General features: G+C 37.6%; 2 protein-coding genes across 3 annotated transcripts; one reads left to right on the top strand and one right to left on the bottom strand.

Moving 5' to 3' along the window:
- Nucleotides 1–7,245: 7,245 nt before the first annotated feature.
- On the bottom strand, nt 7,246–9,301 carry LOC147490065 (uncharacterized). Of its 2 annotated transcripts, none has more exons than XM_086571771.1 (2): nt 7,793–9,301; nt 7,246–7,556 (listed from the first exon to the last, which is right to left on the bottom strand). In XM_086571771.1, the coding sequence occupies exons 1-2, from the start codon at nt 8,220–8,222 to the stop codon at nt 7,528–7,530; spliced, it is 459 nt and encodes a 152-aa protein (XP_086427897.1). In that variant the 5' UTR covers nt 8,223–9,301; the 3' UTR covers nt 7,246–7,527. The 2 variants fall into 2 exon arrangements, with proteins under 2 accessions (XP_086427897.1, XP_086427898.1); XM_086571772.1 differs by having other exon boundaries at nt 7,877–9,270.
- A 2,916-nt stretch (nt 9,302–12,217) lies between these two features.
- On the top strand, nt 12,218–13,740 carry LOC147490064 (protein LURP-one-related 15-like). The gene is made up of 3 exons (XM_086572103.1): nt 12,218–12,720; nt 13,088–13,315; nt 13,428–13,740. The coding sequence occupies exons 1-3, from the start codon at nt 12,475–12,477 to the stop codon at nt 13,572–13,574; spliced, it is 621 nt and encodes a 206-aa protein (XP_086428229.1). The 5' UTR covers nt 12,218–12,474; the 3' UTR covers nt 13,575–13,740.
- The last annotated feature ends 2,757 nt before the right edge of the window (nt 13,741–16,497 follow it).

The raw sequence follows: 16,497 nt of genomic DNA, 5'->3' as shown, positions 1-16,497 counted from the left end.
TTTACTTATGTTGGGTTGTTTTGATTGATTGGTGTTAATGTTTATGAATATGAAAGGGAATGTGGTTGTTTGGGAGAGGTTTTTATTTGTAGGTTGTCATAATTAAGTGAGCAATACTAGCACCAAAAAAAAAATGACAAACTATGTTAGCTGAATAAAGGGTGAGATAAACGGTTGTCCAATGATTGCCCTTCCCAAAAGAATTTATCACTGTTGTTTTTGATATTATCTCGGTTTCAATTAGAAAAGTGTCTCAACTTTGTTCCATGCTAGTTGATATAATACCAGTTTCATTTAGAAAACTGAGATAATATATTTAGATAAGATGTCAGACTTCTGAGATAATTTAGTAGCTTATTATCTCGGTTTTATAGAACTCTATTATCTCAGTGGATTTTACCTCGGTTGTTTTTTCTTAGAAAACCGAGGTAAAAACTCTAACATCTCACCTTTTAGCTGAGCTTATAAACCCTTTTTTTAGTAGTGCGAGCAACTTTCTTGCTAACAAGCTGGAGATTGACACACACCTATTGTGAAGCCAATTTTAGAGCTGATGCCGTTGCAAGGAAGGCTTCCACAATAGTAGGTGGACAGGCTATATGGAGTGACAGTAGACCACCATTTGTTTCTAGGCTTGAGTGTCCTTTGAGAACCTACTTTAGATTCTGTTGAGTCTATTGTAGATTTGGTTGAGTCACATGCATTGAAAATCCTTCTTCATGTAACACATTCTTTCATTTTAACCCATCAAGGGTCCGGTTCTAGGGACTCAGAAATTTTTAACTCAATTTTGACTCAATTTGCTAGCCACTAGATCTTCTGAATCTAACGGATCTAATTAAAGTTGCCTACCACGTTTATTTACTCTTTTAAAATGATGTCATGTAGGACCAATAGAAATAAACAAATTGGCCTTACAAGATGGTCATTTAATGACTACGTGTCTAAATTAGGACAATCTTATTAGTTACCAAATTTATGCACTTATTACTGTTATCAGATATGGAAAATCTTCGATGAGTACTAAATCCATCAATCTTCACTTATTTCTTCATAGTTAAAAGTTTGAAACCCAACTACCCAACACATCCACCTAGCTCACACAAACTCTCGATCATGTCTACTTATGATCTTACCTCTTAATCTTCTTATAGATTTTCTTTTTGGTAAATTCTTTCAATATTGAGATATTCTTCTTTTGCATAATTTGTTGGATTTTGTTTTTTTATAAAAGATTAAATATAAAAGAAAATGATATGAGTTGTAAATTGTAATATTGGTAATTATGAAAGACTTTTTATAACTGTTTTTAGCAGTGACATAAATGCTTTTTTGTTGTAGTGAGTATTTTTTTTTAACATTGTCGGAAAAAAAAGTTGTAGTGAATATTTCAGGAGCAAGAAGTCTCCAAAGCACATATCCAGCATCTTTTCAACTATTGACCAACTCTAGTTAATAAAAAATTTAACCAAAGATTTATCTCATTCTCTTTCCAAATCATTCAATTTTTTACTTCACATTTATTTTTTCCAAATCTTTACTTTTTATTTCTTTCAACAAAATGAAAAATCACAAAAAAGTTCGGTACTTGCCCTCATCTAGATTGACTTCGTCCCTTTCCTCTTCTTTCAAATTTGCCAACATTAATATCTATCAATATGAAAGAAAAAAAAAATCTTAAAGAGTTTATTAAAAATTACAACTTTATTACAAACCAAAATACTAATCATAATAATAGACAATAAAACCATAATTTGTTGTTGTTTTTTTTTTTTTTTTTTTTGTTATGAATGTATTTGAAGTTTTCATTTTATTGTATAATCCCCCCGCGCGCAAAAGCCGAAGAATGAGGGAATGGAATAGGAGGGATTTGGAGTCTCATCATCATATATATTTTTCTTTAATGGAACAAGTCGATATTGCATATTAGTTTGTCATTGATAACTATTCAAACTAAAAGCTATTTGCAAATGGAGAAAGACCCGCATAGAAACAATAAACAAAATGAAATCCAAAACTAATAATGTGTTGATTATCAAGGAAAAAAAGCTCAATTTGTATTTGTTTTGTTATTTTGATATTCGTAATTCATTATCTTATTGTTGTGAAGACAATGCCCCACCCTTGCTTGAGTAGTTTGAACTTTGATATATTATCATTTCATGAAGTATTTAGCAGACGAATACTACAAAACTGAGGTACGTGGTTGATGTTTTAAAACATAACGACTATGTGTACAAGTTTTATCATGTCGTTGAGGAGGTAAAACACTCTTAGATCAAATCATAGATGACATAGTGATTGGCTACTTGTCTATATATACATCTTCTACAAGCTCAATTTCCAAAGCATAGTGAAGAGATTGGCTACTTGTCTATACATCTTCTACAAGCTCAATTTCCAAAGCAACTACCTGTTCATTCCGGAATTAATTGAAGGAAAAAAAAAAGAATTTATAGGCATCCAACCATGCCCAATTTCACATAGTGGGCAACATATTTTTTTTAACACTATGGACACCGTGGTTTTCTATTTTAACAATTAATGTGGGGATTCATTCTAAGTTCTGTCTCAAATAGTTAACAAAAGCTTATGTGGACACTCAATTACACACATGGACCACTATAAAAAAAAAGTTAATTGCAAAAAATAAAACGAAAAATTACATTTAACTACAATTACACATGTGATATTTTCATATCTAGTAAAATGTCATGGACCACAACATAAAAGACATTTTGGAAATAAAGTGTAATAATATATTTATTTAATAAAATAGTAAAAAAATCATTCTGTTATCTGATTTGGATGGCAAAAGGAGGGAATCCCACATTGTTAAAATTGGAAGCCATGATGCCCAAAGTGTTAAAAAAAAACAGTTTGTTGCCCATTATGTAAATTTGCCTATAGTTCGAATGTTCCATGCCCAGAAATTCATTTTTTTTCCTTCATTGAATAAAGATAATACACTCCCCAGTTATTCATTTGCCTTGTGCAATTGCAGTAATTGTCTTTGTTGCGTGCTGTCTCAGTATGAAACCTAGTACTCTCAGTGCATCCCCAGTGTTCTCTGTTTCCCAGTCAAACTGGGGCTCCCACTATCAGTAATTAAAAACAAACATGTTAGAGAGCTTCGTAAACAAGTTCTATAACAAATACATTAAGAGTGACAAACCGTTTCACTGCTGCTTCCTTAAGTACCACTTGATACCAACTTTTTGCGGATGGCCTTTGTAGTGTATGGCTTTAGTGATATAACAGGAAGTAAGAATATACAAACAGAGTTTTGGTCCATCAATTAGTTTTTGTATCGTAATCTCGTTCCCATATCTTAGTGAGCTAGCTTCTGGCAGACATTAGCGGCTAATATCTCATTGAATGTGTTGGGTATGACTAGCTAAACATCGTCTAAGTAAACCTTTTTGTTGTACCCAATTAAGTATTCATCATGCTAAACATACCAAAATCTATCATAAAACAAATGATATTTTAGCTTCAGTTTCAGTTTAAAACCAAAAACAAAAAACACCTGTACCATAAAACAAAAAACAACTGTACTTTAAGCCCAATTGTTTCAGTTTCAGCTTCATCGTTGTTGTTGGAGTTTGATGTAGTGGTTCAGTGGTTGTCGGAGCTAGAATAATAGGATTAACAATAGCAGGACAGTTTTTAAAAGAATAAAAAATATCAGTTGGTGTAATTGATGCTAGTGTACCATGTGCATCAGGGGCTACAGGGGCAGGTCAAAGGTACATATGGATGGCAGGTGAAAAACCTGGAACTGGTATGTGGGAACTTGGTATGAGAAGTAAACAGTTATGGGACACTTTAGTAGAGGGTATTGAGGAACAAGGTTTTAGTCCATTACAAGAATTGGGGTGGAAGAAAACTGGGAGTTTAATGATTGGTAGGAGTTAAGAAGAGTTAAGTATGTTGAAAGATAAAAGTTGAGCTTCTTTCTGAAGCTGGGTTAAGAGCTGAGTTTTTGTAAGGAAGTGAGTTGGTTAGGAAAGAGCCTATAGTTGATGTTGGGAATGAAGGGGGTGCTGCATTTTTACATGATAATTGTCAGTTGGACGCGTTGAGTTTATTCAGAAGGAAAATAGGAGTTATGAATCTTGGGCTCTTGGCATGTAGTGTTTGTTAATGATATCCTATTATTGATGTTTTGAGATCAAGTGGAAGTGGAGAAGTTGAAGGTGTTAGAACTTAGGACTGAGAAGAATAGTTTGTATTGTAAGAAGGCTGTTGTTATCGCATCTGGTTCTTGGAGTGGATCTTTGATGAAAAATGTTATTGAGAAGCCTAACATTGTTTTGGAAGCTTAACATTGTTTTGGATGTTCCTGTAAAGCCGTTAGCCGTGAAAGGTGTAGAAAGTAATTTAGGGAAAAGTTAAGTGAATGAGAGATCGAGCTCATCACTTATATTTATAGAATCATAATTGAAACCCTAGAAAGGGTAATAAAGTAATTACAGAGGTAATATAGGAAAAATACTATAATAGTCCTGCTAACACTCCCCCTCAAGCTAGACTATGAATATCACACATACCCATCTTGGACAAAACCTCTGAAAATAGTCTACTACTAACTGCCTTCGTAAGAAAGTCCGCAAGCTGTTGAGACGTCGGAACATATAAAGCACAAATCTGTCCTGAAGTCACTTTCTCACGTAGAAAGTACCGATCAACTTCTATATGTCTGGTACGATCATGTTGCACAGGATTAGCCAAAATGCTAAGAGCAGACTTGTTGTCACAGTAAAGCGTCATCGGAAGAGAGACATGTAGATGAAGGTCTCGTAGAAGAGGTTTTAGCCATATCAGCTCACATACACCTTGGGCCATCTCCCTGTACTCTGCTTCGGCACTGGACCTAGAAACAACATCTTGTTTCTTACTCCACCATGTAACCAAATTACCACCAATAGTGGTACAATACCCAGAAGTAGACCGACGATCAGATCTACAACCTGCATAGTCAGCATCAGTCCATGCCTCGACCTGAGAATGACCATTATCTCGAAACAAAAGGCCACGTCCAGGACATCCTTTGAGATAACGAAGCACACGAATAGCTGCCTGAAGATGAGGAAGGCGCGGCTTGTGCATAAACTGACTGAGAACTCCAACCACATATGTAATATCAGGATGTGTAAGAGAAAGATTGAGGAGCTTCCCAAGAAGCCGCTGATACTGACCAATATCATCCAACAACTCCCCATCATAGTCGGCTAGGTGATGGTTCTGTTCAATAGGTGTCTCAGCAGGACAACATGCAAGTTGCCCTGAAGCAGAGAGAAGATCAAGAATATACTTTCTCTGTGAGATAAAAATACCAGAACTAGAATGAGCAACCTCAATCCCAAGGAAGTAACACAAGGGGACGAGATCTTTTCGGTTGGTTGAGATATCGAGATAGGATTTCAGGTTACTAATACCCGAACATCATCACCCGGTAAGAACAATATCGATCCCACATAAACAAGCAATACAACAATCTTCGCACGAGTGTCGAAGAAACAAGGTGTGGTCACTTGACTCGAACATATCGTAGATGCGGTCATGGTTGCAAAGAAATGTTTTTCAAGTCGTGCGAGGAGACTGCTTAAGCCCATAGATAAACTTTTTCAACCGGCACACCAAGCCCGAAGTAGAAGAAGAACGGAAACCAGGTGGTGAAGACATACATCGCTTCTTGTAAAGCCCCATTGAGAAAGGCATTTTTCACATCCATCTGAAAAAGGGGCCATGACTTGGACGCAACAAGAGAAAAAATAACTCGAATCGTATTCATCTTGGCCACAGGAGCAAAGGTCTCCTGATAATCAATCCCATGAATCTGTGCATACCCCTTAGCAACCAACCGAGCCTTGTACCTACTAAGCATTTCCATCCGGGTTTTGTTTCACCGTGAAAACCCATTTACACCGACGCTTCTACGACCCGGCGGAAGAGAAACCAAGACCCAAGTATTATTGACCTCTAATGCATGTAATTCCTCCAACATCGCAGCCTTCCAATGAGGTGGGCTAACGCCTCTGCCAGCATGACGTGGTATATCAACCAATGAGAGAGAAGCCGAAAAGATCTCAGAACTAGGGAGACAAACGATGATCCGAAGTATAATCGGTGATAGAATAAGCTACAATATTAGCATATCTAGCCGGCATTCCTGCTGAAGACGCTTCTCTTTTTCGAGCAATAGGTGGAGTATCGGTTCTATCAACAACCGTAAATCAACATCAATAGTAAGCGGTACGGGAGGGATAGGAGATGGCGGCTCAATACCCGATAAAAGTGAATCGATTGGCAAGTGGTGAACACGGAGAAGCGAGAAGATGTCAGGCATGCGGTGGAGAAGGTTGGCCTACGGATATCGGCATTTATAGACTCGTAAAGGAGGTAAAACCAAATGTGGAACTGGAGGGGAGACTATAGGCTCTGGCTGAACACTCATCGGAAGTGGAAAAGAAATAAGAACCGAATGTGAATCCTCATGAGGAAAAGGGAGTACCGGAAACCACTCCCCCTGAGATAGAACATCACCTGAAAAGAATGGAGCATGTTCAAAGAAGGTAACGTCCATGGAGATGAAACAACGACACGATGAGGGGTGATAACACCGATAACCCTTCTGAGTATGAGAGTAACCCAGGAACACGCATTTCAAGGCATGTGGATCTAGTTTAGAGATAGACCTGGTGACTTGGATGAAACAAACACACCCATAAACACGAGGTGGGATTTGAAAAACAGAACGATCAGGATGAATAATGGAATACGGGGTGCGAAAGCCGAGAGCTCGAGATGGAGAACGGTTAATGAGATACACCGCCATAAGGATAACATCATACCAGAAATGTGAAGGAACATTCATGCATGCCAATAGACATAGCACGAGCAAGATCAAGAATATGACGGTTTTTTCTTTTTGATTTGCCATTTTGCTGTGGAGTCTGAGTGTTAGAGGTTTGAAGCAAAATACCATTGGCCTCATAGAACTGTCGAAGACCATGAGACAGAAATTCCCCACCCTTATCGGAATGAAATACTTTAACTGTTGTACCAAACTGTATACGAACCATTGCAGTAAAACTCTGGAAAATGGAGGAGACTTCATCTTTGGATTTCATTAAATAAACCCAAGTACACCTAGAGAAATCATTAATGAATAACACAAAATAACGAAATCCTAAAACATAAGTGACCGGGGCAGGACCCCAAACATCAGAGTGCACAATATCAAACAAAGACGAAGTTTTATTACTACTTAATGGATAAGGGCTATAATGATGTTTAGCCAGTTCACATGTCTCACAAGATAGACTTGACATGGATACTTTGGAAAAGAAAGATGGAAACAAATAACCTAGATACTTAAAAGAAATATGCCCTAAGCGGTGATGCCAATGTAACACCCGCTTTACATTTTCACTATCAGATGAAGACTCTAACTGGAGGGCATGGGGAGAGACTGAAGAAATAGGTCTATCCAATACATATAAACCACCCTCTTCACATCCACTACCAATCACCTTCTGCGACACCAGATCCTGGAAAACACAGTAAGATGGATAAAAGGTTACACTACAGTTTATATCTTTGGTAAGTTTACTAACAGAAATAAGATTGGTGGTCAACTTGGGGACCTGAAGAACATCAGGTAACAAAAATGAATCAGTAACTGGGATACAACCCTACCCTACAATAGGCATTTCAGCCCCATTGGCAAGACGAACTGTCCGTTTCCAAGAACTAGTTGCATAATTCCGAAAAAGAGAAGACATACCAGTCATATTATCAGTGGCACCTGAATCAACAATCCAGGGTGAAGTCCGGGATGCAAAAGCACTATTGGCAGATGTAAAATTACCTGCATGAGAAGGTCCCAGTTGAGAAGACATAGAGAGAAATTGCCGAAACCTGCTGATCTCTTCCGGAGAAAGAGCACTAGAAGCAGAAGACTCTAATGTACTAGAGTCAGCAGATAGGTGTGCTGAGGACTGAGATGTTGATCGTGGTGGTTGAAAACCAGGAGGACGACCGTGTAATTGATAACATGTTGCCTTTACATGCCCAAATCTACCACAATGATCACACTTCTTGTTTGGAGGACGAGAACTACCAGAGGCCGTTGGCAATGGCAAAAGCCCAGGTAATGGTGCCCGAAAAGTTTGTGGAGGAACCGGTGGTGGCGGATAAGCATAACGGACTGCCATAGCGTAAGTCTCGCATTAAGACCAGAGTATGAGGCACGGTATTTCGGCGACTCGATCGAGACAATAGGCATGTGCTTCCTCAAGAGTTGGGAACGGATGCTTGTCAAGCGGATGAACAACAAAGATACTCAAACTTCGAGATTGAGCCTAGCAAGAGCTGAAATACTCGATTCTTCTCCACAATTTTTGCATAAATCTCTGCTTTGCATTAGGCGGCCATTCAATAAAACTATCATAATGAGATAGTTCTTCCCAACCGATCGAAGTCTCGCGATAGTACACCCCAAGAGATCTAGTTCCCTGTTTGAAATTTCCAATCTCATTGGAAAGTTGGAAACTCCTTGCATTATTCGTCTTTGAGAATATCTTTGTCGAAGAGATTCCCAAATAAGATATGCAGTGTCTGTAAACAAATAGCCAGCAGAAATCGTTGGTTGCATAGAATTAATCAACCAAGTCCTCACCATAGAATCATCTGAGAACCACTTAGCATACTTCGGATCGGCGGGCAGTGCTTTTTTCTCGCCCGAAGAAATCCTATCTTTCCACGACCTCCAACAAACGGTTTTCTGATCGTACCCATCGAACATAGTTCAAACCATCTAGTAGCTGTGAGGTAACTTTCAAATTTGGATTATCATGAACAGGGTAGAAGGACTGGACATCTTCACCCGTTCTAACCGAAGAAACAGTCGAGATAGTAGACTCATCACTATTAGTCATATTGATTAAATAATTACCTCAAAAATAATAAACAGATCTGAGATTCAGATCAACACCTATCGCATCTCGCGATTGGTTATAAAAAAAAAAAAAGGAAAGACAGAAAAGAAGAAAAAAAAAAAACGTGGAAGCTTAGGTTGCAATCAGAACAATTTGCTTTAATGGTTCTGATACCATGTAGAAAGTAATTTAGAGAAAAGTTAAGTGAATGAGAGAGCTCATCACTTATTTTTATAGAATCATAATAGAAACCCTAGAAAGGGTAATAAAGTAATTATAGAGGTAATATAGGAAAAATACTATAATAGTCCTGCTAACAAAAGGGTAATTTGCTTGTGACTGAGAATTTTAACTCGATTAGGCTAAACCATGGATTGATGGAAGTAGGGTATATGGATCATCAGGTTGCGGCTCCTTCAGATTCTGGAGTTGTTGATTATTCACATACCATGTCCATATCAATGATAGCTACATTGGATGAAGCGGGCAACCTTGTTCTAGGGAGTAGTCGTTAGTTTGTTGGATTCAATACAGACTTAGATGAATCTATAGTTGATCGAATTTGGAAATGAGCTGGGGAGTTCATACCGAGCTTAAGAGATGTAGGTCTTGATCAAAGAGCTTTCCAAGAGTCGGAAAGTGAGAGTAGGACCGTGTCCCTATATGCCTGACGGAAAACCAATCATCTCTCCTGTTCCTTGTGTTCGCAAGGTATTGGTTGCAGCTGGACTATGAAGGAGCAGGACTAACTCTAGCTTGCTGAAATGGTTTTCGACCATGTTGTTTGGGAACCCTTCGGCAATCAATTATGCGCCTTTCTCTTTCCATGGTCAATGATGCAAGTGAAGGGATGATAAAAGAAATGAGATGGATGTAGCATGGGAAATGCTTACTATGAAGTGTCTAGATTGCAGATCAAGATTTGGGAGCTCTTTCATGCCTGCGTTATGAAGGTGCATCCCAGTGCTAGGCTAGTTGATCTTTCAGGCCAGAATAATGTTATATGCAATTCAAGAGTTTTTAAGAGAGTCTACATTTTGAAATCATGGAAGTTAAGTTCCACCAACCATGCTTCCATTGCACATTATATTGACAATCTCATCTTTATAACTAGAATGTGCGTTGCCATATCCTTTTTACCTCGGTGTTTTTTACATTGTAGCAACCACATGTTAATGACTTGCATTTGTTTTTCTCCTTAAAACTGAAAAGAAAAAGTTGCATGGGAGGAACCAAAATTGTATTGCATTGTTTGTAAACCGCATGTATAGCATACTCTTTATTGTGAACCTACTCTCAGCCTTTTTCACCAAAGGTACCCACTTTACCAAATAAATAAATAAATAGGTTTAGTCTAGTATAAATTATAAAAGCCACTTTCTAACATCAATTATATTGGAATCTTGAAAAAAAATGCAAAACAACTATATGGAAAGCCACTCCACCAATCAGAAGCTAAGGTTTTGTGGACAGTAAATAGTTGCCAGTCCACAAACTTATTCTGTAAAATAAATAAAATTTCCTAGTGCGTGTATCAGTAGTGCTGACAATGGGTTGGATCGGTCTGGATATAGGCAAATCCAAAACCAATTCGCTTTTCAACAATACAGACCCAGAATCGAACCTGACCCGAACGGATATTTGAGTTAGAGAACCAAAACCGAACCGAAAACTTATTTTTGATTCCGGATCCGATCTGTTCCGAACCAATAAGCTCAATTTCAACCCCGGTGAACCAAGTTTTTAATAATTGGATCCTAATTTTTGTTATATAAATATTAAATAATTTTTTTTTGCTAAACACAAAAACAATGTACACAAATAAAAAAGGCATAATGAATTATTTGAAATCCAAATTTGTAAGAGAGGATTTTCCTTTAGATAGAAACCATCTTTTTATTATGTAAAAAAATATCGTAATATTACATATGTATTTTGCATATCTGATTTTGGAACTTTAAATATTGCCATGTTGTATCAGGTAATAGAAATATATGGTGGAGGAAAATTAGGAAGAATAAGGGGTCATTTGTTTTTGGGGCCTCTTATAAGACCTTAAGGTCTTATAACCTCTTATAAGATATGACCCAGTGATTTAGGACATTTTTTTTGTTTGTTTTTTGCATCTTATAAGAGACATTCTACTATAAATGTCTTATAAGAAGCTCCAATTCTATAAGTACCAAAATTGGATCTACTTCAATTCTATAAGTCTTATAACTTGAAAAATAACTTAAACACCCCCGTCTATATACCCCTAGCCTCATTTCTCTCTTCTTCCCTTTTCATTATCTTCTTCTCCAAATAACTCCATTGTCTTAGCCACCACCGGCCACCACCACTGCCACTACTACCACCACCATCATCACCTTCACCACCACTACCACCGTACTATTAAGACTATCACTACCACCACCACCATCGTGCTATTAAAACCACAACCACTTCCACTACCACCACCACCACCACCATCACTACCACCATGCTATCAAGACCAATATCATCACCTCCACTACCACCACCACCACCACCACTACCACCGTACTATTAAGACTATCACCACCACCACCACCGTGCTATTAAGACATCCACCACTTCCACTACCACCACCACCACCGTGCTATTAAGACCAATATCATCACCTCCACTACCACCACCATCGTGCTATTAAGACCACTACCACTACCACCGCCAATTAAGATAGTTTTCTAAAGTTGATATTCTAATTATCAAAATTGATTTGAAACTGAAAATCAAACTATACGCTTGTTTCAAATTAATCTATTCAAGTTAAATGTGATGTAAAACAAAGTTATATTTGTCAAATAACCATCTATAGGATGTCGTGTATTTGTTTTTTCTATTTTTACAAGTGCTTATAAGAAGAACTTAAAATGAAAAACAAACCACTTTATAAGACCATCTTATAAGACCCTCTTATAACACATGGTCTTATAAGGCCCTCTTATAATTTAACCCAAAAAAACAAATTGCCCCTCAGACTAAAAATTTTAATTGGATTAGACCCATAACGGTTCGTACATACTTAATCCAAAACCAATCCAATAAGAGTCCAGTTCTGATTTTCAAGACCCATAACCGGTCCAATATGCTAACTACCTGTTCCAGAACCGCTTTTATTGGTTTGGATCGGATCAGATATCGGTTCTTATCCGATCCATTGCCAGTCCTATGGATCAGTACATTATACAAAAAGAATGTGAATGAAATAAAAAAGTACTTAGTCTGTGCCTTGGGTGTTTTGGCCTTTTGTTCCACATGGAATCAAATCAGACACGAGAAGGTTCGGTGCTCTGAAAACCGCGTTGAATTGATATATAACGCACTATAGCAACACCAAAGGACCAAGGCAAAAAAGGTACTTTTTATATCGGTCACCGACATCATGACAAGGCGCGTTTAATGGTCAAACAGATAAACTCAGTGATCTATAAATATACGTGCACATAAACTCTATTATTTGATCATCAATCTATCACCTTTAATTCTCTTAGTTTACTTTTTCGCCATGGCTCAACCAAGTTATGCACCAATAACAAATCCAATTAGTATTGTTGGACAACAGTTTTGTGCACCATATCCTGTTGATCTTACCATCATGAGGAAAGTTATTAGCATTACTGAAGGAAACTTTGCTGTTTCTGATGTTAATGGTAATGTTATTTTTAAAGTCAAAGGTTCTATGTTTTCTCTTCATGATAATCGTGTTCTTCTTGATGCTACTGGCAATCCTCTCCTCACTTTGCGCCAAAAGGTACACTCCTTGGTCCCAACCTTTTTCCTTTTTCCATCGGAAAATTTGTAATTGAATTGCTCGATCAACTTGGTTGGTAAATGCTTTGAGAAAGTTTAACAAGATATAATTGTACTGATGCATCTTGTAAACTCAGTAAACAATATGCATGCTTTATGTGAATCTATCACTCCTATTCATACTGATTCGTAGAAAGAACATTTTCATTCTCGTGATCTTTTCCATTGGCCGGAATCATCTTGATGAGAATATTGCATGAACATTTTTCTGAATACAAGTTATCAATTGGTTCATGGTTGTACTATTCTTTATCTGCCCTCTATTTCAATTCTAATTTTGCTTTGTTTTTTTTCTTTCTTTCTTTCAGATGATTTCTGCACATAGAAGATGGCAAGTATACAGGGGAGATAGCTCAGCTGACAAAGATCTCCTATTTAGTGTTAAGAAGTCCTCCATGCTTCAGTTTAAGACAGAATTAGATGTGTTCCTTGCACCAAACACCAAGGAGGATGTCTGTGATTTCAAAATCAAAGGAAGCTGGTTGGAGAGATCTTGTGTAGTCTATCTTGGCAACTCTTCAAACATCGTGGCTCAAGTAAGATATATACCACCTCCTCATATGTTATTTGTGCACTTCGTTTATATGAACTTATAGGGATGTTCATAGAGTAATCTCTCTAATGGTGTGTCTAATTGGGGCATTGCAGATGCACAAGAAACATAGTGTTCAGAGCATAGTGCTTGGAAAGGATACATTCATGGTGACTGTGTACCCACATGTCGACTATGCTTTCATTGTTTCTTTGGTAGTGGTTCTCAATGAAATTAACGCGGACAGGAAAGGCGAGGATTGATCTGGGACGGAACTGTTTGCTATCAGTGTAATTAGTGTTTCTTCGTTGTTTGGCTCAAGTGTGTTGCTGTGTAAAACTTTCATACGCTAATATTTAGTACTTTAGTGTTCATGTTGTATCAATTAATGTACTAGTGCTTATACAAAAAATATGGTTTAGCAGTGAAGCTCGCCTTTGTGGTTGGCATTTTGTGATCCTGATAGTGTTATTTTCTATGTAGTTCATCTAGACTCACTTGTTCACTTCTAAATCTTATTGATGTCGCAAAGGAATCATAATCAGAAGGTAATCCATTTAAAACATGCATCAGTAGATCTTCTTCTATTGGACTTTCAACAGCAGCAAGATTATCAGAAATTTCTTTAATTTTCTGGAAAAACTCAGAGATAGTTGAGTTACATTTTTTCAAAATTTAAAGTTTTGCTTTGAGTTGAAGTTTGTGAGAACGAGAAATTGACTCCATAGAACTCTTGCTGTTGGTGCACCAACTACATAGGGAAGTAGTGATTCTGATATTGTTGCGTTATGAGAAGATTTTGATCTTTCTTGTTCCATTCGACAAATTCTGGATTCATAATATCAACTCTTAATTCACCAGTTCCAGTAACAAGAAAATTTCTCTTGGACAAACTCCAGTTCCATCAATGATTTTTTTTTTTTTTTTTCGATAATGGTTTATATATATATATATATTATAGCGAAATAGTCTGGACATTGTCTAAAGCATTACAAGGTGGAAGAGTGATATGATCTACAGCCTTAGAAGCCCAAGCTGCTAGATCATGAGCCTCCCCTATAAAATTCCTACTGAGCCAACAGAACTTAACAGTTCCTACACACAGTAAAATACTTTTAATATGGTTCACAACACTTCTATATTTCCAACAGCACTCCTCAAGAGGGTTCTTCAAAGTCTTTATCACACTTTGATTGTCCCCGAAAAAGATCACCTTCTCGCATCCCAAATCCTTAGCTAGTAAGACAACCACTTCTGTAGCTACTAGTTCCGCTTCCTTAGAGGTAGTTGCACTGAAATTCCTGAATGCTGCCTTTAGAATTCCACCTCTCTCCAACTTAGCTATTGCTCCAGCTGCTGCTCTGCCACTAGCTCTATCAAAGGAAGCATCAAAAGAGATATTAGTACTGATGTGAGCTATCTCATTATTACTACTACTAGACTCATTATAATCTACAAAAAAGTTATTTTAGTCAAAGTTATAAGGTGCTTGACTAGCCGAGTCTTCAAAAACCTTCATAGTTCTGGTCCATAAAGCTGCTGTCTTCCTGATGATGGCGCTCCTATTCTTTTGCCCTGCCTAAAAAAGGATACTGTATCTGTGTTCCCAGATATTTAAAATCAGCAACAGTGCATAGATCCCCAAGCTCCTTATGTATTCCTCTGTGTTTTCAGTCTAGCCCAAGAACTCATCTAACCAATCCCTTGTACTTCTATACGGATACCCATCAACTCTTATGCTTGTGAGAGCAGTAAACCACAGCCCTTTGATCTACTGGCATTGGAAGAATATATGCTCAGTTGATTCCACCCCAGTTTGGCAGAAAGGACACAGGAAATCTCCTTCCAGCCATTTACTCAGCAGGACATTCCCTGTAGGAAGACCCCCCATATAGACTTTCCAAATGAAATGATGTGCTCTCACTGCCATCTTGGCCTTCCAAATCCTTTGGATAGTTTTTGATTGGAAAGATAATCTCTCTCTTTCCCATTTGTCTTGAGTGAGCATCTTGTATGCCGACTTGACTGTGTACTTACCTTTTGGGTGACATCTCCATTTTAGGCAATCCTCTTTATTAGAAGGTCTCACCATGATTGTCACACCCCAAATTCGACAGAATTCGGAAAAAACAATATTTGTTTCCGACTCTTCGATTTTCGAGGTGTGATGCACTCTCAACTTCCAAAAACCCATAAACAGTTTAAATATGCGGAAAATTAAAAACCAATAAAAATTTTCAATTAAACAAAAGTCCTCTTCATTACAAAAATTCACAAATAAGATTAGGTTACAAATCTCTTTTTAATAACTCTTTATTTAAAATTACAAATGAAAATACAAATAACATTGTCTCAACTGAAAATCTATATCACCTCAAGGGAAAACAAAACCTATCTTGAAATGCGACGCTAACGCAAACCACAAGCAGCAACCAACCTTCTTCAATACTAAACCTGCCAAGACTTATTAACTATGTTTATTTAATGAACACACCCGATAAGCAAACATGCAAATCGGGTCAGCATTATAAAAATGCTGGTGTGAGAAGCTCTAAAATACAGCATGTACTTATACATATATATACACAATCCATAAGGCAGTTAGTTCCTCCACCGAGGCGCCTTAACTTCCAACAACTAATACGACATCCTTAAGTACAATAATTAAGGCAGGTAGTTCCTCCACTGAGGCGCCTTGGCTTCCCAACAATAATACAAAAGCATTTAGTTCCTCCACCGAGGCGCCTTAGGTTCTAACTAAACTAATAACCAGTCAAACATATTTTATACTTACCGCATCAAGTAATTAGTTTGACCCACCCTTCTGCAAAACCATATACAATCATCTATCTAAAGATATATCATTAACCAACATATTACTATAATTATATTAATTAAGGCTTTCTTTGTGTGTCCCTAAAATCACGTCGTATCTATGTCTTACCTAGTTTCCCTGGCTACCACAATCGCTTTCCAACGCCGAACATGTACATCCACATGCCTCCCCTCACATAATGAACCACTCTGTGCGTAACTACCCTGAGTGGGATGCCGCACACCAGGTAACCCTCACACGAAAGCCATTATGTAAGTACTGCCACTATTCGGCATAAAATATTGTGCGTCTCGTTCTAATTTTGCAAACGGAATAATCAAGCCCCTATTCGGCTACGCCAGAAGGGCCAT

The sequence above is a fragment of the Coptis chinensis genome, chromosome 7 (assembly GCF_015680905.1).
Source record: "Coptis chinensis isolate HL-2020 chromosome 7, ASM1568090v1, whole genome shotgun sequence".
In the NCBI taxonomy this organism is placed as follows: domain Eukaryota; kingdom Viridiplantae; phylum Streptophyta; class Magnoliopsida; order Ranunculales; family Ranunculaceae; genus Coptis; species Coptis chinensis.
This window is presented reverse-complemented; position numbering and strand designations above follow the sequence as displayed.

What these genes read in the sequence shown, in the direction of transcription:
- LOC147490064 (XM_086572103.1), top strand. Translation starts at nt 12,475, where the DNA reads ATGGCTCAACCAAGTTATGCACCAATAACAAATCCAATTAGTATTGTT. An exon ending in TCCTCACTTTGCGCCAAAAG is followed by an intron (nt 12,721 to 13,087) that starts GTACACTCCTTG and finishes TCTTTCTTTCAG; the next exon opens with ATGATTTCTGCACATAGAAG. An exon ending in CTTCAAACATCGTGGCTCAA is followed by an intron (nt 13,316 to 13,427) that starts GTAAGATATATA and finishes GGGGCATTGCAG; the next exon opens with ATGCACAAGAAACATAGTGT.
- LOC147490065 (XM_086571771.1), bottom strand. Translation starts at nt 8,222, where the DNA reads ATGGCAGTCCGTTATGCTTATCCGCCACCACCGGTTCCTCCACAAACT. An exon ending in TGCCACTGATAATATGACTG is followed by an intron (nt 7,557 to 7,792) that starts GTATGTCTTCTC and finishes TGTGTTTTCCAG; the next exon opens with GATCTGGTGTCGCAGAAGGT.